Source organism: Sminthopsis crassicaudata, chromosome 3 (genome assembly GCF_048593235.1).
Source record: "Sminthopsis crassicaudata isolate SCR6 chromosome 3, ASM4859323v1, whole genome shotgun sequence".
Taxonomy (NCBI): Eukaryota; Metazoa; Chordata; class Mammalia; order Dasyuromorphia; family Dasyuridae; genus Sminthopsis; species Sminthopsis crassicaudata.
This window is the reverse complement of record NC_133619.1, coordinates 508,993,992-509,018,781: the sequence shown is the minus strand read 5'-3', so window position 1 is coordinate 509,018,781 and position 24,790 is coordinate 508,993,992. Positions and strand designations below refer to the sequence as shown.

General features: G+C 36.4%; 1 protein-coding gene across 2 annotated transcripts in view; it reads right to left on the bottom strand.

Annotated features, from left to right (window-relative positions):
* The window catches only part of INTS4 (integrator complex subunit 4), a 96,451-nt gene that overhangs the window by 37,710 nt on the left and 33,951 nt on the right, over window positions 1–24,790 (bottom strand). For both annotated transcript variants that reach the window (XM_074303985.1, XM_074303984.1), the window contains 6 exons: window positions 24,102–24,276; window positions 20,870–21,075; window positions 14,094–14,236; window positions 11,121–11,236; window positions 9,549–9,682; window positions 8,065–8,222 (listed from right to left, as the gene is read on the bottom strand). In XM_074303985.1, the coding sequence (XP_074160086.1) occupies window positions 8,065–8,222; window positions 9,549–9,682; window positions 11,121–11,236; window positions 14,094–14,236; window positions 20,870–21,075; window positions 24,102–24,276 (932 nt within the window). The remainder of the gene's footprint in view (window positions 1–8,064; window positions 8,223–9,548; window positions 9,683–11,120; window positions 11,237–14,093; window positions 14,237–20,869; window positions 21,076–24,101; window positions 24,277–24,790) is intronic.

Sequence of the window (24,790 nt, the reverse complement as noted above, 5' to 3'; positions counted from 1 at the left end):
TTCAATAGCTATTTTCAACTCTGCTCCCAGATGACTGCAAATTATAAACATTTCCTTTCCACCTCACTATTTTCTGAAATAGTTCCCAGATTAGAAAATGTGCACAGCTCTAGTGAGACTTCCAAAGCTGGGTGGCAGGCAAATTGTTTCAAAGAACACAACCACACCACACATAGACAGAAGCTGATATGTAAAATATTCCTAAGAGAAAACACAAGATGCACTTTATACAAATTATTATCACTTCTAAGCAAACGAAGCATACCATCTGTTTCACACTCCACCCCAGAACTGCACATATATTGAAACTCCATTTATGACACTTCAAAGGGAACAAGCTATAAAAGTGAAAATACCACAAGATAGCCCTTCAAACATTTGGGTTCAGGTCTTCTCTCTCTTTAACTAGAAGCCTGTACTAGTCTCTTAAACAGACCTTCCTTTCTGCAATCTATCTCCTTTCTAATCCATTCCTTCAGAACACAACCAAGCAGCTTTCTTAATGGGGTGCTCTGTCACTCCTTTATACAAGAACTACCATTTGGCTGAGATGACAGCAAAAGATAATGACAAATGTTGGAGGGAATGTGGGACACTAATACATTGTTGGGTGGAGTTGTGAAATGATCTAATCATTCTGGAGAGTGGAACTATGACCAAAGGGCTATAAATCTGTGACCCAGAAGTGCCATTACAGAATCTGTATACCAAGGAAATCAAAAAGGAGGGAAAAGGACCACATGTGCAAAACAGTTTGTAGCAGTTCTTTTTAAGGTAGCAAAGAATTGGAAAAGGAGTGGATGCCCATCAATTGGGGAATGGCTGAACAAGTTGTGGTATATGAAGATAATGGAACATTAGTGTTCTACAAATATGTTCTATAAATAATGAATAAGCTGATTTTAGAAAGGCCTGCAAAGATTTACAAGAACTGATGCTAAGCAAAACAAGCAGAACTAGGAATCCATTGTTCACAAGCAAGAATATATGATGATCAACTATGAAAGGCTTGATTCTTCTCAGCAGTTCAGTGATCCAAAGCAATCCCAAAAGACTTTGGACAGAAAATGCCACCTGCATCCAGAAAAAACTATGGAGACTGAATGTAAAACAAAAATACTATGTTTACTTCTTTTTTCTGCTTTTTTATGTCTCCCATGGTTTTTCCCTTTTGCTCTGATTTTCTCTCCCAATGATTCATAAAGCAATGTGCATCAAAAATAAATAAATGTACGAGGAAAAAAACCCTACAATTCATAGAGTGCTTCTCAGTTTGCAAAAAAAGCCCTTTACAAACATTATCTCATTTGATCCTCACAACTATTTTAGGGAATAGATGCTACTGTTACTCTTATTTTATAACACTAATTCTGAGGAAAGGGAAGCAGAGTGATTTGCCCAGAGTCACATTACTAATAAATATCTGAGACCACATTTGAACTCAGGTCTTCTTGTCTCCAGGACAAGAGCTCTATCCACAACACAACCTAGCTGCTTCTATATTTAAAAATCTTCAGCATTGCTTCCTATTGCCTATTCCTCATTGTGGCATTCAAATCCCTCTACAATCTTGCTCCAATATGCCTTTCCAGCCTTACCTCATACTATTTTCTTTCACATCCTCTATATTTAATCCTATCCTTAGTTCCTCATTTTCATTCTGCCCCCTCCCACTGCTTTCTTTGTTCATCCTATATGGAATAGAATATGTGGCTTCAGATCTCCTTGCCTTCAAGTCCCATCTCAGGTGTCACCTCTCCCATAAAGGCTTCCTGACCACCACTTCTGGGGGAATAACAATTACAGAATTTTGCCTGGACCTCACCTTTGCATGTATCTCACTCTCCTCCTGCTCGTTTTTTATACACATCTTTCTGTCCCATTTTAATCCTAAATTCTTAGAGGACTGTTTTTTTTTTTTTCTCAAGGATGTTGGCATCTCTTATATGCACACATACAAAATTTCACCACCTAGTACAAAGAAATGTTGAATGAATATTGGTATTTTTGGGCCTTTAAAATTCACTCATTTATTAGGCATTTTATTCATATTTGCTATTGTGAAAAATGACAATTTACTGCCTATGGCTACTTTTGAGTCTGAATAACAGGCTACCAAAACTGAAATCCTGACCACTATTTCCTCCTCTCTCACACCTAACCAACCTATGTCTATCCTTTCAACATCTTTATCTCCCTCCTTCCCATTTCATTTTGCCTTCTACAACACGTTTTATTAGCAACAAACTGACCTTTACATTAGACCCCAAAATGACTCTATACATATATTGTATTTGTTTATGTTCCTTCCAAGCTCCTAAAAGGTTAACTCCTTGAGGGTAGAGACTGTTTCATTATGTCTCTGTATCTCTACCAAGTAACACAATGCTTAGAACACATAATAAAGTGCTTAATAAATGTTCATTGAAATGAACTCCTGCCAGTATCTAAAATCCATGGGAGCAGGGACCATCTATTTTTGATCCTCCTCAGTACCTAAAACAGTATTCTGAATATAATAGACACTTAAAATGTTCATCAAGGGAAATTATGATGGCTTCTAGAATTTCTTGGGTCCTTTTTCAGGATTCTCAGGGATTCTATAAAAGGAATACAGTTCTACTGCAATAACACTAATCACAGGTGCATTTTCATAATATGTATCTAATCAGTCTGGAATAGACAACTCACTTTAAGCAGTGCAAATGTTTATCATTCAAACTTATGACCTTTGATAAAGAAAAGAGATACACAATTTACAAAAGGCTTATAACAACATTATGGAACAGAGAACCAACATTATCTTCCCTGCTTTAGAGGAGAAAGGGTAAGTAGCTTGCTACTCATCACCCATAACTCCTGGCAGAGCAGGGATTTAGCCTCAGATTTTTGAGTTTTCAGGTCACTGCTTCCCTTATTTTGAGATCATTCCAGAGGGCACAATTTTCCAAACAGGCTTGATGTACTTATTCACTAAGGTGAGGCCTTGTAGCAGGTTCTAGCTTATAATACATAGCTGTTGCTACCAACATGAAGAGAGAAGGTATATATAAGAACACATTATTAGGTTTTTATTTGGGAGGATATATTTTGGTCTAGCTTAATTTGGGCTTTATACATAAGAATTGTGGAGATGTTATGGGCCAGAACTTGAAACCAGGTACTGAATGGAATTGAGGAGACAATGATTAAATCTAATTTAGCATTGATCTACACCTACTACAAATAATGGTTTCCTAGTGATGAAATGACTGGTGTATACTCAGTATGCACTATATAAGCAAGAAACTTTCTCCACCTACCATGTCATGCTGCCTCTTACTCAGAGGATGAACAAAATCCATTATCTTTATTCCAGAGGACCTAAGAAAATGGATACTGCAACTCACTGCTTCCTTGAGCTGTCTTTTCAGTAAGTCTAAGGAGCTTATTTTCCCTCTATCATTCCAAAAATTTTCTTATAATCATTGGTAAGATCCTTTCACTCTGTTTCTTCTGGGACTCCCTGAATTGTGAACTCCAAAGGTGTTGTCTGGGCCAGTAGTCCTTGCTTGCCAAAGGCCTTCTTAAAGTACCCATTCCCTCCTTTTCTGTTAGGCTTCTTCTCCTGCATCTGGAACAATGGACCATGGAGAGCAAAAGAGTTTAAATAAATATTCCTTTTACTAAAACTGTATTCCAATGCCCTCAGATAGAAGTATTTTTCAAGGTCGTTCAGAGAAGAAAAACAAACAAATGCCACAAGAAAAGTCCACAAGGCATCTCAAAATGTATACCTGTCTTGCTCCAAAGGACCCATAGCTGAGGTCCTCTATCATTCTACGTGAGGATAATGCTAACCCCAATGGGCTCCACCACAGCTACCTAGACCACCACAGTCCAGGGCTAGTTTTGTAGGGAATCAGGGAAATTAGCTCACATCTCTCTGATATGTAGTCCATATTACTTTCTGTTGCAAGGGGAAAGCTATTTAAATTTACCCACTCTGAATCAAATACTCTTTGTATCTTCTTCATCTTACTGAATTCATCCCCCTTATGCAAAATCTACCTACTTTAGGAAGGCTTTTTTGGCCTTCCTCACTCTTTCACCTCACAAAGTATCTGTCTGCATCTCTTTTATGCAATTTGGTAGTATCTAGAAATGTCTTATTCTCCAATTAGACTAAACTTCATTAACAGCAATGAGTTTGGCAGAGGTCCCAAACATGGCATCCTTACGCCTGCCATGTCAAAGGATTTCTGTCCACTGGAACTCTGGTTCTGGTGCCCTTTATCTCTACTCTCAACTTTACTAACTAAACTTTACTTCCAAACCCCATAATAAACCTCTTTTATCAATCTAGGTTTTCGGGTCTGTAAATTCCTTTACAGGGGACTCTTACACCGCTAATAGACCTCATTTAACTCTGTATCCTTGCACTGAATCCAAAGAGGTTGCAGGGGAGCTCTATTTGACTCCCTGTACCCCGAACCTGCCACTAGACCTCAATTAAACCTAATGTCATTTAGGCACCCCTTATCTAGTTCTCATCAACATCAATGGGGAAACTGAAAAGTAAGGGATGAGTGGAAACTTTCCTTTGAACTCTGCTACTTTAAGAAGGCCTTTGGAAAGCAAGGACTACTGGCCCAGGCAACACCTTTGGAGTTCACAATTCAGGGAGTCCCAGAAGAAACAGAGTGAAAGGATCTTACCAAACATTACATATGAAAAAGACTTCAGTCTGGAGGCTGAGAACATCAGGCTTAAAGGACCGATGGAAGAATCTCAAGAACGGACTATTAAGGAAGCTTCTGTAATCAGGATGTGTGAAATTAACCAAGTGAAGACACTCTCATAGGAATATAGCCTTAAACTACACCTTAATTGTAACATGAGACTTTATAATAACAAACAGAGCTGTAGCCCCTCTTGTTTACCACCACCTCTTAATTACCATTTAAGTATCTCTTTTTAAAAAACAATTTATTCTTTTATTTCTGGGTTAGATTTCTGATATTAGAATGTAATCCTGGACTCCCCCAAATAATGGGAGAAAAGACCAGATGGGGTAGGGTCTTTTGCATGCAAGGTATTTGATCTTATGCTTTGCAGTTTTTACTTTGCATTCCCTTTGCTGACAAAATAGCTTGCCAGATACGAGATGCCCTTTCTCTTGAGATTGTAATAAACCCCTTTATTTTTTCTTACGTTGAAAGTCTCTGTTTTTGTGGTTGATATTGTCCCGCACAAGGGCAAGGATTAAGTAGATGTAATATCTTGCCACTTCCCATTAAAAATATGGTCATTCTTACATGAACTGATGCTGAGTGAAATGAGCAGAACCAGGAGATCATTATAACTTCAACAACAATACTATATGAGGATGTATTCTATGGAAGTGGATATCTTCAACATAACAGATCTAATTCAGTTCCAGTTGAACAATGATGGACAGAAACAGCTACACCCAGAGAAAAAACACTGGGAATTGAGTGTAAACTGTTTGCATTTTTGTCTTTCTTCCCAGGTTACTTTTACCTTCTGAATCCAATTCTTACCACGCAACAAGAAATTCGGTTTTACACACATATATTGTATCTAGGATATACTGTAACACATTTAACATGTATGGGATTGCCTGTCATCTAGGGGAGGGGGTGGAGGGAGGAAGGGAAAAATTCGGAAAAGAAGTGAGTACAAGGGATAATGCTGCAAAAAAATTACCCATGCATATGCACTGTCAAAAAATTATAATTATAAAATTAATAATAAAAAAAATTGTCATTAACAGGATGATTTCAGAAAGGCCTGGAGAGACTTACATGAACTGATGCTGAGTGAAATGAGCAGGATCAGAAGATTGTTGTATATGATGATCAATATAGTATACAATACTATATGATGATCAATTCTGATGGGCATGGCCCTCTTCAACAATGAGATGAACCAAATCAGTTCCAATAGAGCGGTAATGAACAGAACCAGCTACACCCAGCAAAAGAACTTTGGGAGATGACTATGAACCACTACATAGAATTCCAACTCCCTCTAATTTTGTCCCCCTGCATTTTGGATTTCCTTCACAGGCTAATTGTACACTATTTCAAAGTCCGATTCTTTTTGTACAGCAAAACAACTGTTTGCCATATATTATATTTAATTTATTTTTTAACATATTTAACATGTATTGGTCAACCTGCAATTTTGGGGGGGAGGGGGAAAATTAGAAATTAAGGTTTGACAATTGTCAATGTTGTAAAATTACCCATGCATATATCTGGTAAATAAAAACTATTAAAAAAAAAAAAAAAAAGAGCAATGAGTTTACCTACACTTAGTATCCCTCACAGTCCTCTACGGAGCCTATTGAATTATTGCTGAAATGGAAGAAGATAGGGAATCATGGAGAGATTTTTGTTATTAGTTCAATAAAATTTTTTTTATTTAAAATAACTTTTAACATTCATATGTTTTATAATAAAAACTATGAAAGAGAAAGCTAATGAGAAGATCAGACTACATGGTCTCATAGCTGATATTTGTTTTGACAGTATGCTTTCTGAGTTCTATTACATCATTTGGCACATAGTGTTTAATAAATTTCTAACATCTTCTACTCTCTCCCCAATTTTTAATTCTATAATTCTTCACATGAGTAATCTATCCAATATCATACTTTTTTGTAAAGGCTTTTGGAAGGTTAAAATTGAACTATATGCTTATATGTATATCCCCTCTTACAAGGTCCCCCACATAACAGGCAGAGCAGAAATATCTGATTAATTGTAGAGTAAGAAGAATTCTTTTTTTAAAAAAGGAACAGACTGAATCATCAAATTTAAAATCCCATTACATTAACAAAATAATGCCTAGTACCAGGAATCCTTGAAGGCAAGAGCAGAAGTGATCCTTCTACACCAGTAATAAAAGATGGCAGATACTGTTTTACTGTCCAAAAGCAAAATCTGACATGAACTGTGAAATTTTGATAATCAGATTGGCCCTTGAATGTCATTTTTTATAAATTTCTATTTCTTTCATTTTCATTTAACATTTCTTTGACAAGGAGTTTAAAACTGCAATGAACTTTTTTCTAGTGGATTCTATGTCTTCACTAATCATCAATCAGGTATCTGCTACACTATGATATGGTCCCCCTTTTTAAAAAACATATCTGTGATTTTATAGATTCTTATACTCTAACAACTTTTAATCTAGTAGGGAAAATAAGAAAGGAGGGAGTAAGGAAGGCAGGGAAGAAGAGGAGGAAGGGGAGAAAAGGAGCAAGTTTTCTGAATCCTCATCTGTACTATTTACCTCTTAGGATTGATTAAACAAAAACACTTTGTAAACTATAAATAATATGATTATCAATACTATTAACAATAAAATTTTATTTTGGTTAAAATATAAATAACTCTTAGAATAAAATCTTTCATCTTCAAGAAATTTACAAAGGAAAAATATATAAACGAAAACATCTGATTTACATTGAATGAAAAGTTACCCAAGTATCACAGACAGACATGCCTACCTTAAGTATAAAGCATACAGGTAGGAATGAGGGAGAAGGGCAAATGTTGGGGAAAAGTTCTAGAAAAAGGGAGAGGGAAAGTGAGAAAAATATAGGGAAAAGAAAGAGAGAGAGGGGGAGAGACTGAGAAGGAAAAAGGGACAGAGAGAGAGAAAGGAAATGATGTAAAAAGGAAAGAGAGAATGAATGGAATATGAGCACCAAAGATAACCAAATGAGGTGCCAAGAGAATTCTATGAAGCAAGAGATCACTTTTGATTTGGGTAAAATCAGCAAAACCTTCATAAAGAATATCCATTTGAGTTGCACTTTGAAAACTTAGTAGAATTTAAACAAAGATTTCTAGAAATGAGGTGGCAAAAAAAGGAGTGTTTTTAAGATACAGGTTAACAGTGACAATGAAAGCTCAGAGTTAATAAAGTACAAGACTTGGGGCAAAAATATTGACTATTCTCATTTGGCTGGACTGACAGTAAATAAAAAAAGCCCATATGTATTATTCAGTTAAAAGAATGAGGTCACAATTTCCAAGAAAATCACCTTACCGGATTGTAAATTGAAGCAGCTCCTGAGTGCCCTGAGGATCAAGGTGCTGAAGATTATATACCCTTTCTAGGCTTTGCTGTAGAAATTGCTGGGAAGGGTCTTCATGTGGTGTGATACTTGGGGAAACAGGTGATGATAGTAGTTTTCTACCTGGCAACTAAGCAAACAAACATCCACAGAATCATGGATCAAGCTAGAAAGGACCTCAGAGATTATCTGATAGTTACAGGTAATAAACCTGGCTTAGAGAGGTGAATTTAGCTGCCAATAAGAGGTAGCAAATAGAAGAACTAGGATACAAACCTAGGTCTGCCAAATCCAAATCTGCTCTTTATTCCACTATATTCTATTGCTTCCGTGTAGTTCTGGGAACTATTCTCTTTTACCAAACAAAGCAGGGGAAGGGTTAAGTATTATTTTTTAATAATACTTAACCCTTCCCCTGCTTTGTTTGATAAACCAACTAATAAAACAAACAAAAAACTCAGAATCTGGCTTGTCCTTAAAAGAAATGCCTTGAAAATTATGATCACTTTTTCCTACAGTAATTGACATGTTTTTTGTTTTTTTTTAAAAAGTCTAAATACCCAAATGGATTATAGGCTTGGTAGTGACTCACATCAATAGCCTTTCTGTGTCTTAGGATACAGTTTAAGGAATTGTTGCTTAAAAAACATCACCTAGCAATCAAGCTTCTCTGAATTTAGCTCATTTAGTCTTTGGATGACACAGTCTATTGCTAGGATCAGCTTCAAGCTTTTCCAGCTACATGGAACCAGCAAGAATTTGTGGTTTTTTGCTGAACTTCTGAGACACTTCCATAATACAAGGAAGTAAAAAGGAGATTTAGGGAGACTTTCATTTAATATTATGATGTTTATAAAGATAACAATGTATCACAAAATGTGAAGGAAAGCTGGCCTTAAAGCCAAGCCATGAGACCCTGGGAAAGTGACTGACTTTTCTACCCAATGACCCAGACAACTATCTAAGCTAGTAACTGCGGAAGCACTTACTTCTTGGGTAGAAGAGTCTGTATACTGGGAATGCCTTAGAATTACAAAATCAATTTCACGTACATAAATAGATATTACTAATTACCTTCACATTTCATAGGTCCATTTCCTCTCCCTATCATCATCACTTTATATCTTATTTGACTTTTCACTTTATCTGAATGATTTATTTTTAAACTTTGAATATGAAACAAGATATAAAGAATAGTGTCAGAGGAAGACAATCAGAAGTCTTTGCTGTAATAAGCCATGATGTAATTTAGAGCCTAAAATACTATCAAAACACACAGACCTTTTTCTCACCCTCTATAATATCAAATAAAGAAAAGTATAGTAAAGGGAAAGATTTTTTTTCTTTAAAAACAAACTGGTTTAAATCTCAAACTAAATATGATTTTGTTTTTTCCTATTTATTTAAAAGAAAAACCAAAGAACCCAAAACTGGCCCAAAGAGATTTTTAGCATACTCTCAAGGCAGGAACAAGGTGAGAAAGACTGTCACGGAGGTAGGCATAGTGTCTGAAGGTATGATCTGAAAACAGTGCAGGCATGGTAGGACAGGTTTCAGCAGCATTGAAGATAAGAACCAACACAGCAATATCTGACATGGATTGTTAAGTGAAATCTTTCAATGTCAAAAAGGAAAAGTAAAGACAAGCTTGGTGGGCATTCTACATAAAAGGGCATAATAAAAACTTACTAACAATTAAGTCATATATACTAACAATTAAATCTCATATATATATATATATATATATATATATATATATATATATATATATATATATATATATATATACATATATTTTAAAGAACCCTTCAGATATATTTTAAAGAACCCTTCAGACCAAGTCATCCAGCCCTCTAAGGAAACTGAGACTTATTCTATTACTATTTGAACACTTTAAAAAGTTCTTTCTTCAAAGCAATTGAGAGTGCAAGTAGTACAAGGAAGCCAAAATTCAAAGAAGTTAAATAATTTGCCAAAAATTACACAGTTGGTTAAATGGCAGAGTCCCAGCTGGACCCAAGTCCCCCACCTCTAAATCCAGTGATCTCACCTCTCATATCGTGCTGCATCTAAGCACTGCAGTTAGTATGACAGAACACTAAGGCTGCTGAGGACCACAAAAGTCTTTTGGTCAAATTCTCTGCCTTGAGAGGTCACCATCCAGCCTTTGCTTGAACACCCCCAGACTTCCCTGTCAGTAATTTTAGAAAGCTCAAGTTCTGGCATCCTCTGAAGGAAGGCCAAAATCATCTCTGGGCTGTAGCCAAAGGACAGTCGAGGCCCAAGTGGCCATCATATTCCTTGTGATCGCATCATGTAAAATTCCCTGAGTTACGCTCACGCAGTATGAGGGCAGTCAGTTCTAGAATTTCAGGTCCACACTGATGTTTAGCTCTAACATCTTCATTCTTCACATGAAGAACCTGAAGCCCTGTTAAGTGAAGTGATTTGCTGGATCCCACATGCACTAATTAGCAGAATCAGGATGGTGGTAGCTCATTAACATTTTTCTGCACCCTTTACCCCAGTCAATCTTCTTATAAACTCATCCTTGTAGCCATGAGAAACCAACTCAGATACTATGGATGCATCAAGGCAAGCCCATTTTCACTGCTCTACTGATGGCATATTACCACTACAGCTCTTGTCGAACTTAAGTGGATGCTTGACATTTACCCCACTACTACCCTTAATAAAGTAATAAATAGAATAAACACTAAAATACTAAACCCATATCAAGAGACCCAAGTTCAAATCCCAACTCTGACACTTACTAGGTATGTGACCATAGGCAAGTCTAAATCTTATTGGATCATTAGTTTACTCATTTATAAATTAATATTTGCACTATCTGCTTTACAGAATTGTAAGAAAATGGTAAAGTAATAAGCATGCTATCATTATTATTAAGAACAAATTATACTTTTTGTTAAACTATGTAACCCATAAGAATGAAGATGAAAAATATTTTCTCATTTGAGGAAATATAAAGAAAATCAGCAGTGCCTGCTTTAAGCACAAAGGATACAGGCTGGGTCATCCATATCAGGTTCAGCAGTATCAAAGAATGGATGTGTACTCAGGAGGTCTGGGACGAGGGGAAGTACCAATGTTGGATGTCTACCTCCCAGAAACTTCAAACATCTGAAAAATACATGTATAATGATCCATTATAATCAACAAACATTCATTCAGCCTCTACTACTAGTATTAAGAACTGCCCTAGTTCTAATGGTCTTGTGATGAAGAAAGCCATCTCCACCCAGAGAGATAATTATGAGGACTGTGTGTAGATCACAAGAGTATTTTCACTTTTTGTTGTTTGCTTGCTTTTTGTTTTCCTTCTCATTTTTTTTCCTTTTTTGATCTGATTTTTCTTGTGCGGCATGATAATTGTAGAAATATGTATAGAAGAACTGCACATGTTTGACATGTTGGATTACTTGCCAGCTAGGGGTAAGCGGAAGGGAAGAAAAATAATTTTGAAACACATGATTTTGCAAGGGTGAATGTTGAAAATTATCTGTACATATTACCTTTAATAAATAATAATAATAATAATTTTTAAAAAACTGTCCTAGAAATAATGGAAGCTACCATGGATAAAATACTGTCCCTATTCATAAGAACTTTAAATTATATTTTTAATCTATCTGAAAACATTACCATGGTTCAATCTCTCTTATCCACTTTAGGCTATCAGAGATACAAATCACTTAAATTAACCCACACCTAAATCCTTCCTAAAGCAGTATCTTTGATAGATTGTCATTCAACCTTTGCTAAGATGGAGCATCTACTATACTTCTTGAAGTAGCTCATTTTGCTGATGTATAACTCTATAAAGCAGAATAAGCCTAGTCCTCATCCTGCCAAATGAAAACAGTTTAAATATTGTTTATCATAATTATGTTTCATCTCAGGTACTCCTTCAACCTAATCATCAATGTCATTGTTTCAAGATTCTCTCCTGATTCTGATTGTTCTATAACCAATCTGGCAGCATTGCTCATAAAATATGAAACTTAGAACTGACTCTCATATTCCAGATGTAGCTTATTATTATCTTCTTTATTATCTTATTTCATACACCATGTTTTTATTCATGAGAAAAGATGAAAACAGTAACAGAAATTATCAAAAGTATTATTTGGTGATAGAATGCTTAAGAAATTTCAGTTTCATGACTATTTTCACCAAAATACTTAGATCAAATGCCTATGTAAGTTATAATCTATGCTTAGGTAGAAACCAGAATATAGGCAAAATAGCTAGAAGCGAGATAACAAAATCTTACCTTGAAGTCACTGACTCATTTTCTCTTGGTATTTTTATGTTTCAACCTTCCAGTTTACATTTTATATAATACTCTTTCAATTTTTAGCACCATGTCTTTATTTTAAAAAGCTAATTAAAAAATAATGCCTTTGTGACCTTTTATAGAAAACTCATATAAGTATTTGAGGTGGAAAACCATATATTTTATATTTGAAAGGATCTGAAGCACGAAATCCTAAAATTGTGAACCATCATCATACCTGGTGGAATCAAAAATTCTCAAATCTGTCCTCTCCTCTCTTCTCTTATTACCACTGTTTAAACTAAGGCCCTCATGATCTCTCATCTGTACTATCTATAGTAATAGCCTCTTCCTGGTCTCTGTGATTCTAAACTCTCTCCATTCTAGCCTTCATTCAGCTGATAAAACAATCCTCCCAGTGCCCAGGGGACTAACCATGTCTCTTCTCTACTTAAAAACCTTTATAAGCTCCTTACTATACATAATAGGTTATAAGCGCCATAGCTGACCACAACTTCAATTACTCCCTTTAACAACTTTTTATTCAAAAGAAGCTTCTTACTATTCCCCATTCTGCCCTGTACAGCTTCCTAGACTGTGTGAGAATTTAGGGAATTCTCCATTTGGGAACTGACTCCATCTTGTGATTCAATTCTGGATTTAGTGACATTACCTTTCTATTAGTTTATGAGTCTAATCCAATTTCTGTCTTGTGAGAAAACTTTATTTAACTGGGAGAACTGTGAGAATACTTTATTACATTGTTTAAACCTAATCTTGTGTGGCTGGAAAACTGGACTACCTCTATCCTTAACATCTAAGGACCTAGATTTTGACTAGAAACTCAGTCAGATCCTAAGACTGATGTAAGGAATTTTTTCATAATTATACTTCTCAAGCAATTGACATATCTTATCTGAAAACTGATACAACACTGGATAATTACTGTTTCCTTGTTCTTTTGAACACTAAGCGGAATTACACCTCTTTCTCTGATTTCAGGGAACCACATCTGTGCAAATAATCATTTCTTTAATTATAAGTCAGATTATCTAATCTTGTATCCTGGTTTATATTTTGTTGTTTTCTTTTAATGCACAAAAAATCTATCTCCTCCTGTACTCGGGGTCCAGTGCCAGTGTCTGGTCCAATTTGTTATGCAATTGGCATGCATCATTTACTAAATCAATATGCATAGAAACTCAAACCTTTGTTTCTTTAGTCATTTCAATTAATCTTACATGTTACACTTATAACTTTTTTATATGGATTTCATTCCATCTATGCCTGTTCAAATCATTCCTTTCTTTCAAGGATCAATTCAGATTATAGTTCTTCCTTGAAGACTTCCTTAATTCTCCCCAAGTGATGTCTTTTATTTCATATTTGTAGAACTGCTTACTATATTACCTAGACCAAGTTAACTAATTTTAGTGTGTATCAGTTTTCATTTGTAAAATGACTACAATATTTGCAAACCAGATCAAAAAGTTGCTGGGGGGAGGGAAAAAAGTGTTTTGCAAACCTTAAAAAGTCACAGAAGGGAAAAAAATACAATGCCCATTTTAGATTATATTCAGATTTCACTTAAGACTTGGTATTAAAAGTCAAAACCCTCTATTTGGATAAACATGGCAAACTACAGATTATTTTATCATAAGGGAACAAAACAAAACAACAAAAAAAAGAAAACGGACTTACTTCCATATAGATTCTCTATCTGTTGGGTACTTAGCTAAATTTTTCAGGAGCTCAACCAGCGCAAGATGGATCCCTTCTTTGGTTGACACATTTGTATAACACAGAAGTTCATGAAGAGCCTCTCGAATATCTCGTGAGGAATCCTTTTAAAAAGATGAACGTTAAAGATACTCATGTTAAACAAGATGCCCAAATAGTATTATTAGACCATTTATTTAGTGCTCAAAGTGACCTTGGAACCTTCTAGTCCAATCTCCTCATTTTACAGATGAAAAAATTGTTACTTGCAAAGATTAAGTTACTTTCCCAAGGTCGCAAGGCAGTAAGTGATAGAAGTAGAATCTCAACTCAGGTCCTCTGACTCCAAATCCAGCAAATTCCAACTGTACCAAGCTGTATTTCTTAAGCCAGGAGACTAAAAGGATATCCAACTTCTTAATATGTTAGGTTTACAAGTATTCTCATGTCCCTTCCAGCTCTAAATCTATGATCCTATAGTCACTGAAGAGGGATCTCAGAAATCATTTGGTCCAACTTATACCAGAAGTGTGAAAGGTCCGATAATAGCAAAGTTTCTGAGACAAAAGGGGCTTCAAAACCCAGAAAAGAGCAAAACAGAACATCTAGAATAATTAAACCATGATGATCTAAAAAAAGATCTGGTTTTATTAATATGACTATACTTTAGAGATTTACAAAATGTCAAGACTAAAGAGGACCCTAAAACAGAGTTAGAGATGGAAGGGATCTAAAAAAATATAATAGACCAGATATGAGGGCTGAAACTATTCTTACTACTTGAGGAGGCTAAGGATTGTTCCAGTTTGGGAATTCTCACTACAGTGGGCTCTGATGAATGAGCACTAAATACAGTATCAGTGTGGCAAATCCTTGGGAACAGGGAGACAAACCAGGCTACTTTAGTTAGAAGCTAAACCAGGACAGAAGTAGAGCAAACACATGAGTAGCCCTTCCACTTATAGACTAGGCAAAATAGGGTGCCCCATTCTTAAAAAAATTAAAAAATTAAAAAAAAATAAAAAAATTACAATGCTAGAATTGGGAGAAACCTCAGAAATTATCTCAGAGGCCAATCTCATTTAATGGAAAACAAAACTGGTATCAGTTAAGGGGAAGTGACATTTTCTAATAATTACATAGTAATGGTGGTAATTAGCTGGGATTAGAATTCAACTAGCCAGGTTTTTTAGGCCAGGGCTGCTTTTGTCTACCCCACCTACTTCTCCTGAAAAATCCTTCAGAAATACCTAAATGAATATACTATTAATAATAAAATGAAGCAATTAGAAACTAAAGCTCTCCTGGTTCCAAAGGTCAAATGTAATCACATGCAAAAGTACTGTGAGATGTTGTTATAAAACAAAAATGAACCAGGCAAAAGGATTGACAATGTAGTGGTAACATCCCCAATAAAACATATTTGAGATGCAATCCTGTAACTTCCCATTCACAAAATTACTCCTAGCTCCCATTCTATACATGTTTCTTGTTCTATAGTCTACTTTTCCTATTTTTTTAAAACAATGAAAAGTATAAAAAAGTGAAATTGCTTTACTTATTATAAATGTTACTTCTCTAATTTTTAAAATTATGAATTTATAAATCATCAATAAACACAAACATTCCTGTTAGGATTCTTACAATGCACTTAGTTCACACCTTTAAAGGAGTTCAAACCCTTAAAGGAGTTCGCTCATTGGTCCACACATTAGATTCACACCTTTAAGAGAGCATACTTTTCAGGAGCTCCCACAAGCCTCTGGGAGGATATAAAAAGCCAGGATTCAGAACCAGAATGGAGCCAAGGAGAGGACTAATTAGGAGAACTTTGGAGGAGAGGGCTTTGGGAGATTCACAACTAGGATTGACTTGTGGGAAACCCACAATCCCACACTTTTGGAGGTGGAGTAAGATTTCATTCCAACTTTGACGTTTGTGCTGGCTGGAGACACTCGGACAAGAGCTCATCAGAGAACCAAAGAGAGAGAGAGAGGCCTCTAAGAAAGCTAGCCAAGCCCCAAGTGAAGGAGACAAGACTTGAAGGAGAAAATAAAGAATCTGGAGATAAGATTTGGAAACAGACAGTAAAGGACTTTAACTCCTGGCTGCATTTTGGATTATTGAACTGAACTAAAGCCAACGCTACCTCCAGAAGCTCCCCAAGAGAACAATTATATTTTAGAGAAACGAACATCACACACTCCAATAAACAAAACGTTTTATGTATGTATGTATGTGTATATATATATATATGTATGTACATATGTCATGTACAAATCATCTAATACCCACCTACATCCCAGTTTCCTAATCTGTAATATAGGAATACCAATAAAACAATTAAGCAATACTTACAATACCTAATTCACACAACTACTATGAGGAAAAAAATTTTTTTTTAAGACAGAATGCTATAAAAACGGAAGCTATTATCTGATAATGACTAAATAAAAACTTAATTAAAAACCATCATATTCTCATATACATGATGTTAACTATAATCAGAACAACTTTCAAAGACTTAAGAAATCTGATAAATATAATAATTAACCATGATTCCAGAGGACTAACAATGAAACATTTTATCTACCTATCTCATTGACAGAGAAGTAATGGATTTAGGACAGTGAATGAGACATTTCTTCTTGGCCAATGAGGAAGTTTGTTTTGCCTGACTATACCTATTTGTTACAAAAGTTTTGTTCTTTTCCCAGTAAAGAGCAAGAAAAGGCAAATTTTGATTAATTGAAAAAATGTTTTTTAATTTAAAGAGACAATAAAAAACAACAACAACAAAAATAAACTGATACAGGACATCTCTGAGGACTCCCCCATCTGCAACTGAAATAAATTTTCTCAAGTCAAAAATAAGCAAATAATAGAATCTAAAAAATCCAAAAAGACCAAAAAAAGGGCAGGGAAAGAGGGAGGAATGAAGAATTTTTCTCAATCTTATCCTATGTGTGCTTTGGTATCTCCATTTTTTGAGGGGACTGACAATATGCAGTCCATGGGCTACAAGGTTTTTTGTTTGTTTGTTTGTTTTAAATAATAGCCCTTTCTTTTTCTTTTCTTAATTAAAGCTTTTTCTTTTTCAAAACATATGTGTGGACAATTCTTCAACATTAGCCCTCGCAAAACCCTGTGTTCCAATTTTTCCTCCCTTCCCCCATGCCCTCCCCTAGATGGCAAATAGTAATGTTAAGCATGGTAGAAATGTATGTTAAATCAGGCAGCTAGGTGTTACAGGGCACTAGCTCTCAAGTCAGGAGGACCTGAGTTCAAATCTGACCTCAAACACTGAACACTTCTTAGCTGTGTGATCCTAGGCAAGTTACTTAACCCCAACTGCCTCAGGGGAAAAAATTTATATATATGTTACATCTAATATATGCATACATATTTATATAATTATTGTGCTGCACAAGAGAAAAAGTGAAACAAAATAAAATGCAAGCAAACAACAAAAAGAGTGAAAAGTCCTCTCTCTGGGTGTATATGACTCTCTTCATCACTAAACAACTGGAACTGGTTTGAATCATCTCATTGTTGAAGAGAGCCAAGTCCAAGAGACTTGATCATGGGATAATTTTGTTGTTGTCATATACAATAATCTCCTGACTCTGCTCGTTTCACTTAGCAAAAGTTCTTATAAGTCTCTCCAGGCCTTTCTGAAATCATCCTAGTAATTGTTTCTTACAGAACAATAATATTCCATAGCATTCATATATCATAATTTATTCAGCCATTCTCCAATTGATGGGCATCCATTCAGTTTCCAGTTTCTTGCCCCTACAAAAAGTGCTGCCACAAACATTTTTGCACATGTGGGTCTCTTTCCCTCTTTTAAAATCTCTTTGGGACATAAGCCCAGTAGAAATACTGCTGGGTCAAAGAGTATGAACAGTTTGATAGCTTTTTGAGCATAGTTCCATATTGCTCTTCAGAATGGTTGGATTTGTTCACAATTCCACCAACAATGTATCAGTGTCCCAGTTTTCCCACATCCCCTCTAACATTTGCCATTATCTTTTCCTGTCACCTTAGCCAATCTGAGAGGTTAAGTGTAGTGGTATCTCAGAGTTGTCTTAATTTGCATTTTTCAGATCAATAGTGATTTAGAGCATTTTTTCATGACTAGGAAGTTTCAATTTCTTTATCTAAAATTGTCTGTTCATATCCTTTGACCATTTATCGATTGGAGAATGGCTTGAATTCTTATAAATTTGAGTCAATTCTCTATATGTTTTAGAAATGAGGCCTTTATCAGAACCTTTGAATGTAAAAATGCTTTCCCAATTTATTGCTCCCTAGCTTTTTATTTTTCAAAACACATGCAAAAGTATGTTTTCAAAACACATGCAAAAAAAATTCTCCACATTCACCCTTGCAAAACCTTCTGTCCATATTTTTTCTCCCTCCCTCCCCCATTTTGTCCCTCACCTAGACTGCAAGTAATTAAATATGGGTTAAATGTGAAATTTTTCTAAATATGTTTCCACATTTATCATCTCCATTCATTTATGAAGACTATTCCCTAAATCTGATGGAAACTCCCTGCCCATCTGCTTCTGAAATTTCTTATTTCAAAGACCAATTGAGGTGCCACCTCCTCTAAGAAGCTTTCCTGGGTTCCCCAAGCAAAAAGTTAAGCCTTTCCCCAATTTACTTATTTCTCTAGTTGAAATTCTGCTGTGCATTTGTAGTTCATTTTTATATTACTCCAACTAAGCAGTGTCTTACACAGAACCGACATTTAAAAAACATTTCTTGAATAAAGATAAATCAGTGTCATGAGTCCTCTAAGCCATTACCAGACCCCTAGCTCATTCTAAACTAGAAGGAAATATATTTGTGAAATAATACAAATATGAATTCTCTAAGTGATGCTATGACTAAGAGAGTATCATTATGATTATTATGATGGAAATTTATAACATCCAAATGGCAGGCTGGGGTGAAGCTAATTAAGATAAAATCTAATAGGGATTAAAGTTTTCCCTATGAAATTTGGGAAATCAGATTTAAGACAAAAAAGACAATGCCAGATAGTAGTCAATTTGAAAAAAAGATCCATAACAACAGGGTCTTTATGAACTACAAATTAAATGACACAAGAGTGTGAAATGGCAGTGAAGTTAAGCTTATATATAGAGCAAGTGGGCAACCAAGGATAGGGAGGGGAATGATCCTGCTCTCCCTGGACCTAATTATAGCATGTCTGGAGGACTATGTTCCCTTAAATCAATTGAAAAGGATCTCAAGCTGAAGGGTTCAAGATGCAGAAAGTTGTAGACTGAGGGTTAGTGAGACTTGCCTTTAAGTGTCTGAAGGACTACCACATGAGGGGTGCAAGGGTGAGGGACATTAGGCGCACTCTGCTTAGCTCTACAGGAAAAAACTAAAAGCAATGGTTCCAAGTAGCAGAGAAGTCAATTTAGGTTTTGTATAATGACCAATTCCCTCACAACTCCCTCCACGAGATATGGAGATGAGTGGGCTCCTCCTCTCAGAGGTCTCCAAGTATGCTGTTCCAGAGATACTTGTTAGGGGAGGGGCCAGACCACATTCTGGGATAGCACTTGGGTGTCTATCCTCAGAGCCGCACTACCCCTCAAAAGCCAATTTTATGAGTTCTTATGGTCAGAAAATAGTTGCCAATTTTGTTACAAACAGCAGAACATAGATCTACAACCTCTCCAATGCTTAAGTTGGAGACCTTTGTGGTGGGGAAGGCCTGTGGTTCAGAGTCATCACCAGAACAGAGGCTCTTTCTTCTGGGTATGGACCCCTTAGGCAATCAGTCTGAAGAAGCCTAGGGACCCTCTTTCAGAATCATGTTTTTAAAAAGGCATAAACTAAAATGTATAGTGTAACATGCTGTTGTCTCCAGAAGCTGCCGATCACTCTCTGGGAGGAGATCTGCTGTGTCAACTCAAATCTCTCGGACAGATTCTTCTTCCTATAGAGAGCCGATTTCCCTTCCTGCAGAGAGCAGCCTCAAGTCTCGTCCAGAAAAAACTCTCCCTTTCCTCCAGAGCTGTCCTCTTTTATCCTCCCAGAGAATGGGCGTGGGATAATGCAAGGGCTTCTGGGAAAAATTACTTCAACCAATGAACTTGCTCCTCCTGAGCATGCAAGCTCTTCCCCAGGAATTCACAAGTAAAACTCTCAGTAAAGGCCAGAACTAGAGAATTGTTAAGTACCGACTTAGCACTTAGTAAGAACCTAATATCTCATTATTTCATTAGCACTTTAGTAAGAACCTAACAGTATAGGGTTACAAAAGGAAACAAACTGTAGTGAAATAAAAGTGTGATTTTTTTTCTCCCATCTAAGTTCATACCCCTCTTGAGTCCTACGGAATTCAGGTGAAGAACTTTGTGCTAAAGAAAGATTTAGAGGAGATAAATATTTTGTTAAAAAGATCAAATGGGGGGAAAGTGTTTATAGCTCTCTTACTACACTTTTATTTACCTCGAAATAAAGATTTTTCTAATTATGTCTTCTACTAAACCACATATTACTGGAGAGCAAGTCTCTTATTTATTTCTGTTTCTTCTAAGATGGCCAGCATGTGCACAGCTGCAGGCACCACAACAATAAAGATCTGGATTAATTAATAAATAATTGAAAAATCCAAAGTCCCTACTTTGGAAGCCCAATGAGACCAATAGAAGGGAGAACAGTTACTGCTGGTTGAAGTTAAACCCTGGAAGAGATAATCTCTGCATTGGAGAAAGTACCATACTCACCTCCAAGACAGCCAGCACAGTATCAAGCTGATCCTCTCGAAGGGTAATATTATTAGAGATCTTTCTCATGGTGTGTATTGACTGGAGGCGCACCTCTTCAATTTCATCATTGAACATATCCACCAAAAAATCAAGGCACTTCTCTGCAAAAGATGGTGAAGACTGAGCCAGCATGCAGAGAGCCTCCACTGCAGCAATCCGGACCTCTGTGGAGAGAAGAAAGGGAAAACAATAGCAGCCTGAGGGATGCTGTCTGAATGTCTCCAAGTCTCACTCACCAGTGCTCTGCCAAATAAGCACAGAACATGGCATTGGCGAAGAGCCTAGGATGTATACAAATACACCTGGCTCCACCAGGCAGCTCTGAGCATGGCACTTGCCCTCTCTTTGCCAGTTTGCTTTCCTGCAAAATGGGAATAAAAACATCACACTATTCATCTGGTAGACCTATTGTGATAAAAGTACTCTGTAAGTAGGAAAATCTTCTAAGAAATGTGTATGTGTCAATAGTACCTGACTAATGTGTTTAAGGGGAAAATGGTAAAGGGCTTTTCTTATGCATTTGCAGTTTGGATCTTATAAGCAAAAATCTCAAATAATTAAAAAGCATTTTACCAGCATAAAAAACATTTAATAATTTTTAATCTAAGTTATGCCAGTCCTGGAGTGTTGGGGGTGAGGAATTCTGGGCTGCTGCTTGGCAAAGGGAATAGTTTCACAGAACATAAAACTAAGTGCTTAAAATATACAAGTTCCAAAGTGAAGCCTGTAGAGCCAGAACTGCATTCACATTGATTTTTAATTCAGAAAGAGAAAACAAAGTCAAAGGCAGCAGAACTTTAAATGGGCTTGAAAAGGAACACAGAATAAACCTACTTCTTTGATTTTACTTAAAAGTTTTAAGTAAAAATTTATTCCTTATTTTTCATGTTTATATTTATATCAGTTCATATTATGATTCTTACAAGGTACTAAGACAGTGGAATTGATAGAGACAATAATTATCTAATTTAGCACAATTCAGAATGATTGATCTGATCCTACAAGGAGATGTTATGGGCCAGAACTTGAAACAAGGTACTAAGTGGAATTGAGGAGACAATAGTTAAATCAGCATTGATTTAATCCTACAACAAATAATGGTTTCCTAGTGATGTAATGATTGGAGTATACTCAGTGCACAGCATATAAGCAAGAAGCTCTCAGGGCCAGACATAGAAGCCCACAAGCCCACTCTTTCAGAGGCCGAGTCAGATTCATTCCAACTTCCACCTTTGTGCTGGTTGGATGCTTTGGATTCAGAGGGAGCTAGAGGCAGAAGCTGGAAGAGACAAAGGACTAGCGGCAAGAGCTCTTGAAACCAAGGAGACAGATAAGTTTCTAAGAAAGCTAACCACATTATTCTGAAGGAGACAATAAAGGATCTGAACTTTTAGCTCCTGGCTGCATTTGGGGTGATTATTACATAGAACTGAAACTAAGGCTGCTCCCAGAAGCTCCCCAAGAAACCTGCTTCCACAGAATTTATATTTTGGAGAAGAGAATATTACAAGTTCATAGTTATTAATTTTAAGAACTTAGCCAAGAGTAAGTAGTTAATAAATGCTGGTGACATTAACAAGGATTAACTTGAACTGTATAGTCTGGGAATAAAGAGGCAGGCGTGAGCCCTGAGAAAGGGATCTTTTCTAAAGTTGGGCAAGTAACTCTCAAATTAAAAGTCAAGCCTAGTGACTGGCAGCAGACCACTTACCCCTCTAAATACCAGATACTTCTCTGGTTAAAAGATGAGTCAGGGTGATGGGGAGATGCAAATAGGTATGTCCCTATTCCTTAGGACAAAAAAGAGATTATGGAATTGGGGAGGAAGATCTTTCTTGACATTTAATACACATACTAATAGAATGGTCTTTTACATGCAAATGTCCCATCTTCCATTCTAAATCTTAAGACTTGGGGAAAGAAAGAGATTTGTCTAAAGATGCATGGGTAATAGTAAGTAGCACTAGTCATTTGTTTGATTCTCCTTATAAGCAGGGCTCTGAAACATGGTTTATGAATCAATTCTTGCAATTATAGAATTTAGATGGCTTAATAATGACTTACTAAAAATTTACATGGCACTTTAAGACTTACCAAACACCTTTTTTCCAAGTATCCTTAGGTATTTGTATACGAACAAGTACATAACATATAACAAGTGAAGATGCTGAGTCTGAAGCAGGGGAAGTGCCCTACCAATAGTGTGCATCCAGGAGTACCAGAGCTGGGATCTGAAGTTAAGCCTGCACACTCAGAGCCCATTCTCTCTACTAAAACAAATGGATTTTTATTAATTCTTCCCACTGTGTGCAAGATATCTTGGATTCTGAGGCAATGAAATTGACCACAAGATCAAGAGCATGTTCATGAATTTTCTAAATAGGACAGAGGGATGGAGGCGAGAGGGGAAAGGGGTGTGGATCCCAAACCTGTGAGCTGGCTGCCATGCCTCTCATTTGGCAAACCAAACACCCCAAAGTAGGTCTCAACTGGAAACCAGAAGGAAAGAAACCAGAAGATGACATTCTCTGCCTATGGCTTACAATGTACCATCATAGCACTCCCTCACCTTGATTTAACAAAACCCCAGATCAGACTGATCCAGTTGCACTCAGACTTAATTAGAATCTCTTCTAATTAAGCCAAGCCCCAAGTCTGCAGGGAAGCAGCAACCACCGGAAGAAAAAAAAGGTCACCCAGTTAGATTTCAATGATAAATGATATTCAGAAATGGTGCTTGTCACCTTAAATTCCTCATCCTAACTTACCTGGCACTGAGCAGGTACTGCAGACCATGAGGTTAGTCGCTTAAGGCCACATGCCCATCGAGAGCAGGCCCAAATGTGTGCTCACCACAAGGTCAATGTACAAGAAGCACATTATAAGTATTCTAAAACCCGAATTATACTTAGAAACTTAGATACTTAAAAACTGCTGGTCAGTAAAAGTTAAGTAACTGACCTAATAGCTATCTTCCTACTTTAGGAGGATGCTTTTCTGCAATGGGGGTATTAAGCATGATCCCACATACTTTGTAGGACTGTTAAGAGGATGATGGCATTTTAGAATCCTTAAAAGCCTGATCCATATGTGAATTCCTATCTTTATCCTAGCTGAAGCATTGCTATTAAGGTTATTTCTAGGAGCAGCTTGTTCTGCTCTCCTAAGAAGGCTTTGAAGTAGAACTTACCATACATTTCATCTTCCAAACCATGGACAAAGGCTCCGCAAGCTCCAGATTCAATCAAATTCACGGCGCCTGTGTCTATTTCCTCTTTGGGGGCATCATCACCCCATTTTCTGCCACTAGAAAATTCCCCTGAGCTGTACAGTTCTTTGGCACGCTCATGCGCTGTGCGCTTCCGCTGCAAAGATAAATATTGAAATTAATATTCATAAAAAACATTCACAAAAGTCTATTTACTAAAAAGTTAAAATGAATTTTTTTCCTAGCTGCTACCTAAGTAACAGGTCAGGAGATTTTTCTAACTACAACTTAACCCTAATACAAAAGAATTTTGTGAACAATTTTGAAAAAAGTAAAGCTTCCATAAACCATCAAATAAGATCTGCTCCTGAAAATGGGCTGCAAGATGCCATGTAGAATAGTATGCTAAAAATAAGAACTGAATCATTTTGCCTCAATCAAATGAGACTTAGTAAAGCCAGGAGACTTTAATGTTAATCTTCCTCTTTTTTGTTTATTTATGGATTTTTTTTGCTGAGGCAATTGGGGTTAAGTGACTTGCCCAGGGTCACACAGCTAGGAAGTGTTAAGTGTCTGAGGTCACATTTGAACTCAGGTCCTCCTGACTTCAGGGCTGGTGCTCCATCCACTGCACCACCTAGCTGCCCCTCTTTTTTGCTTGTTAGTTTTTT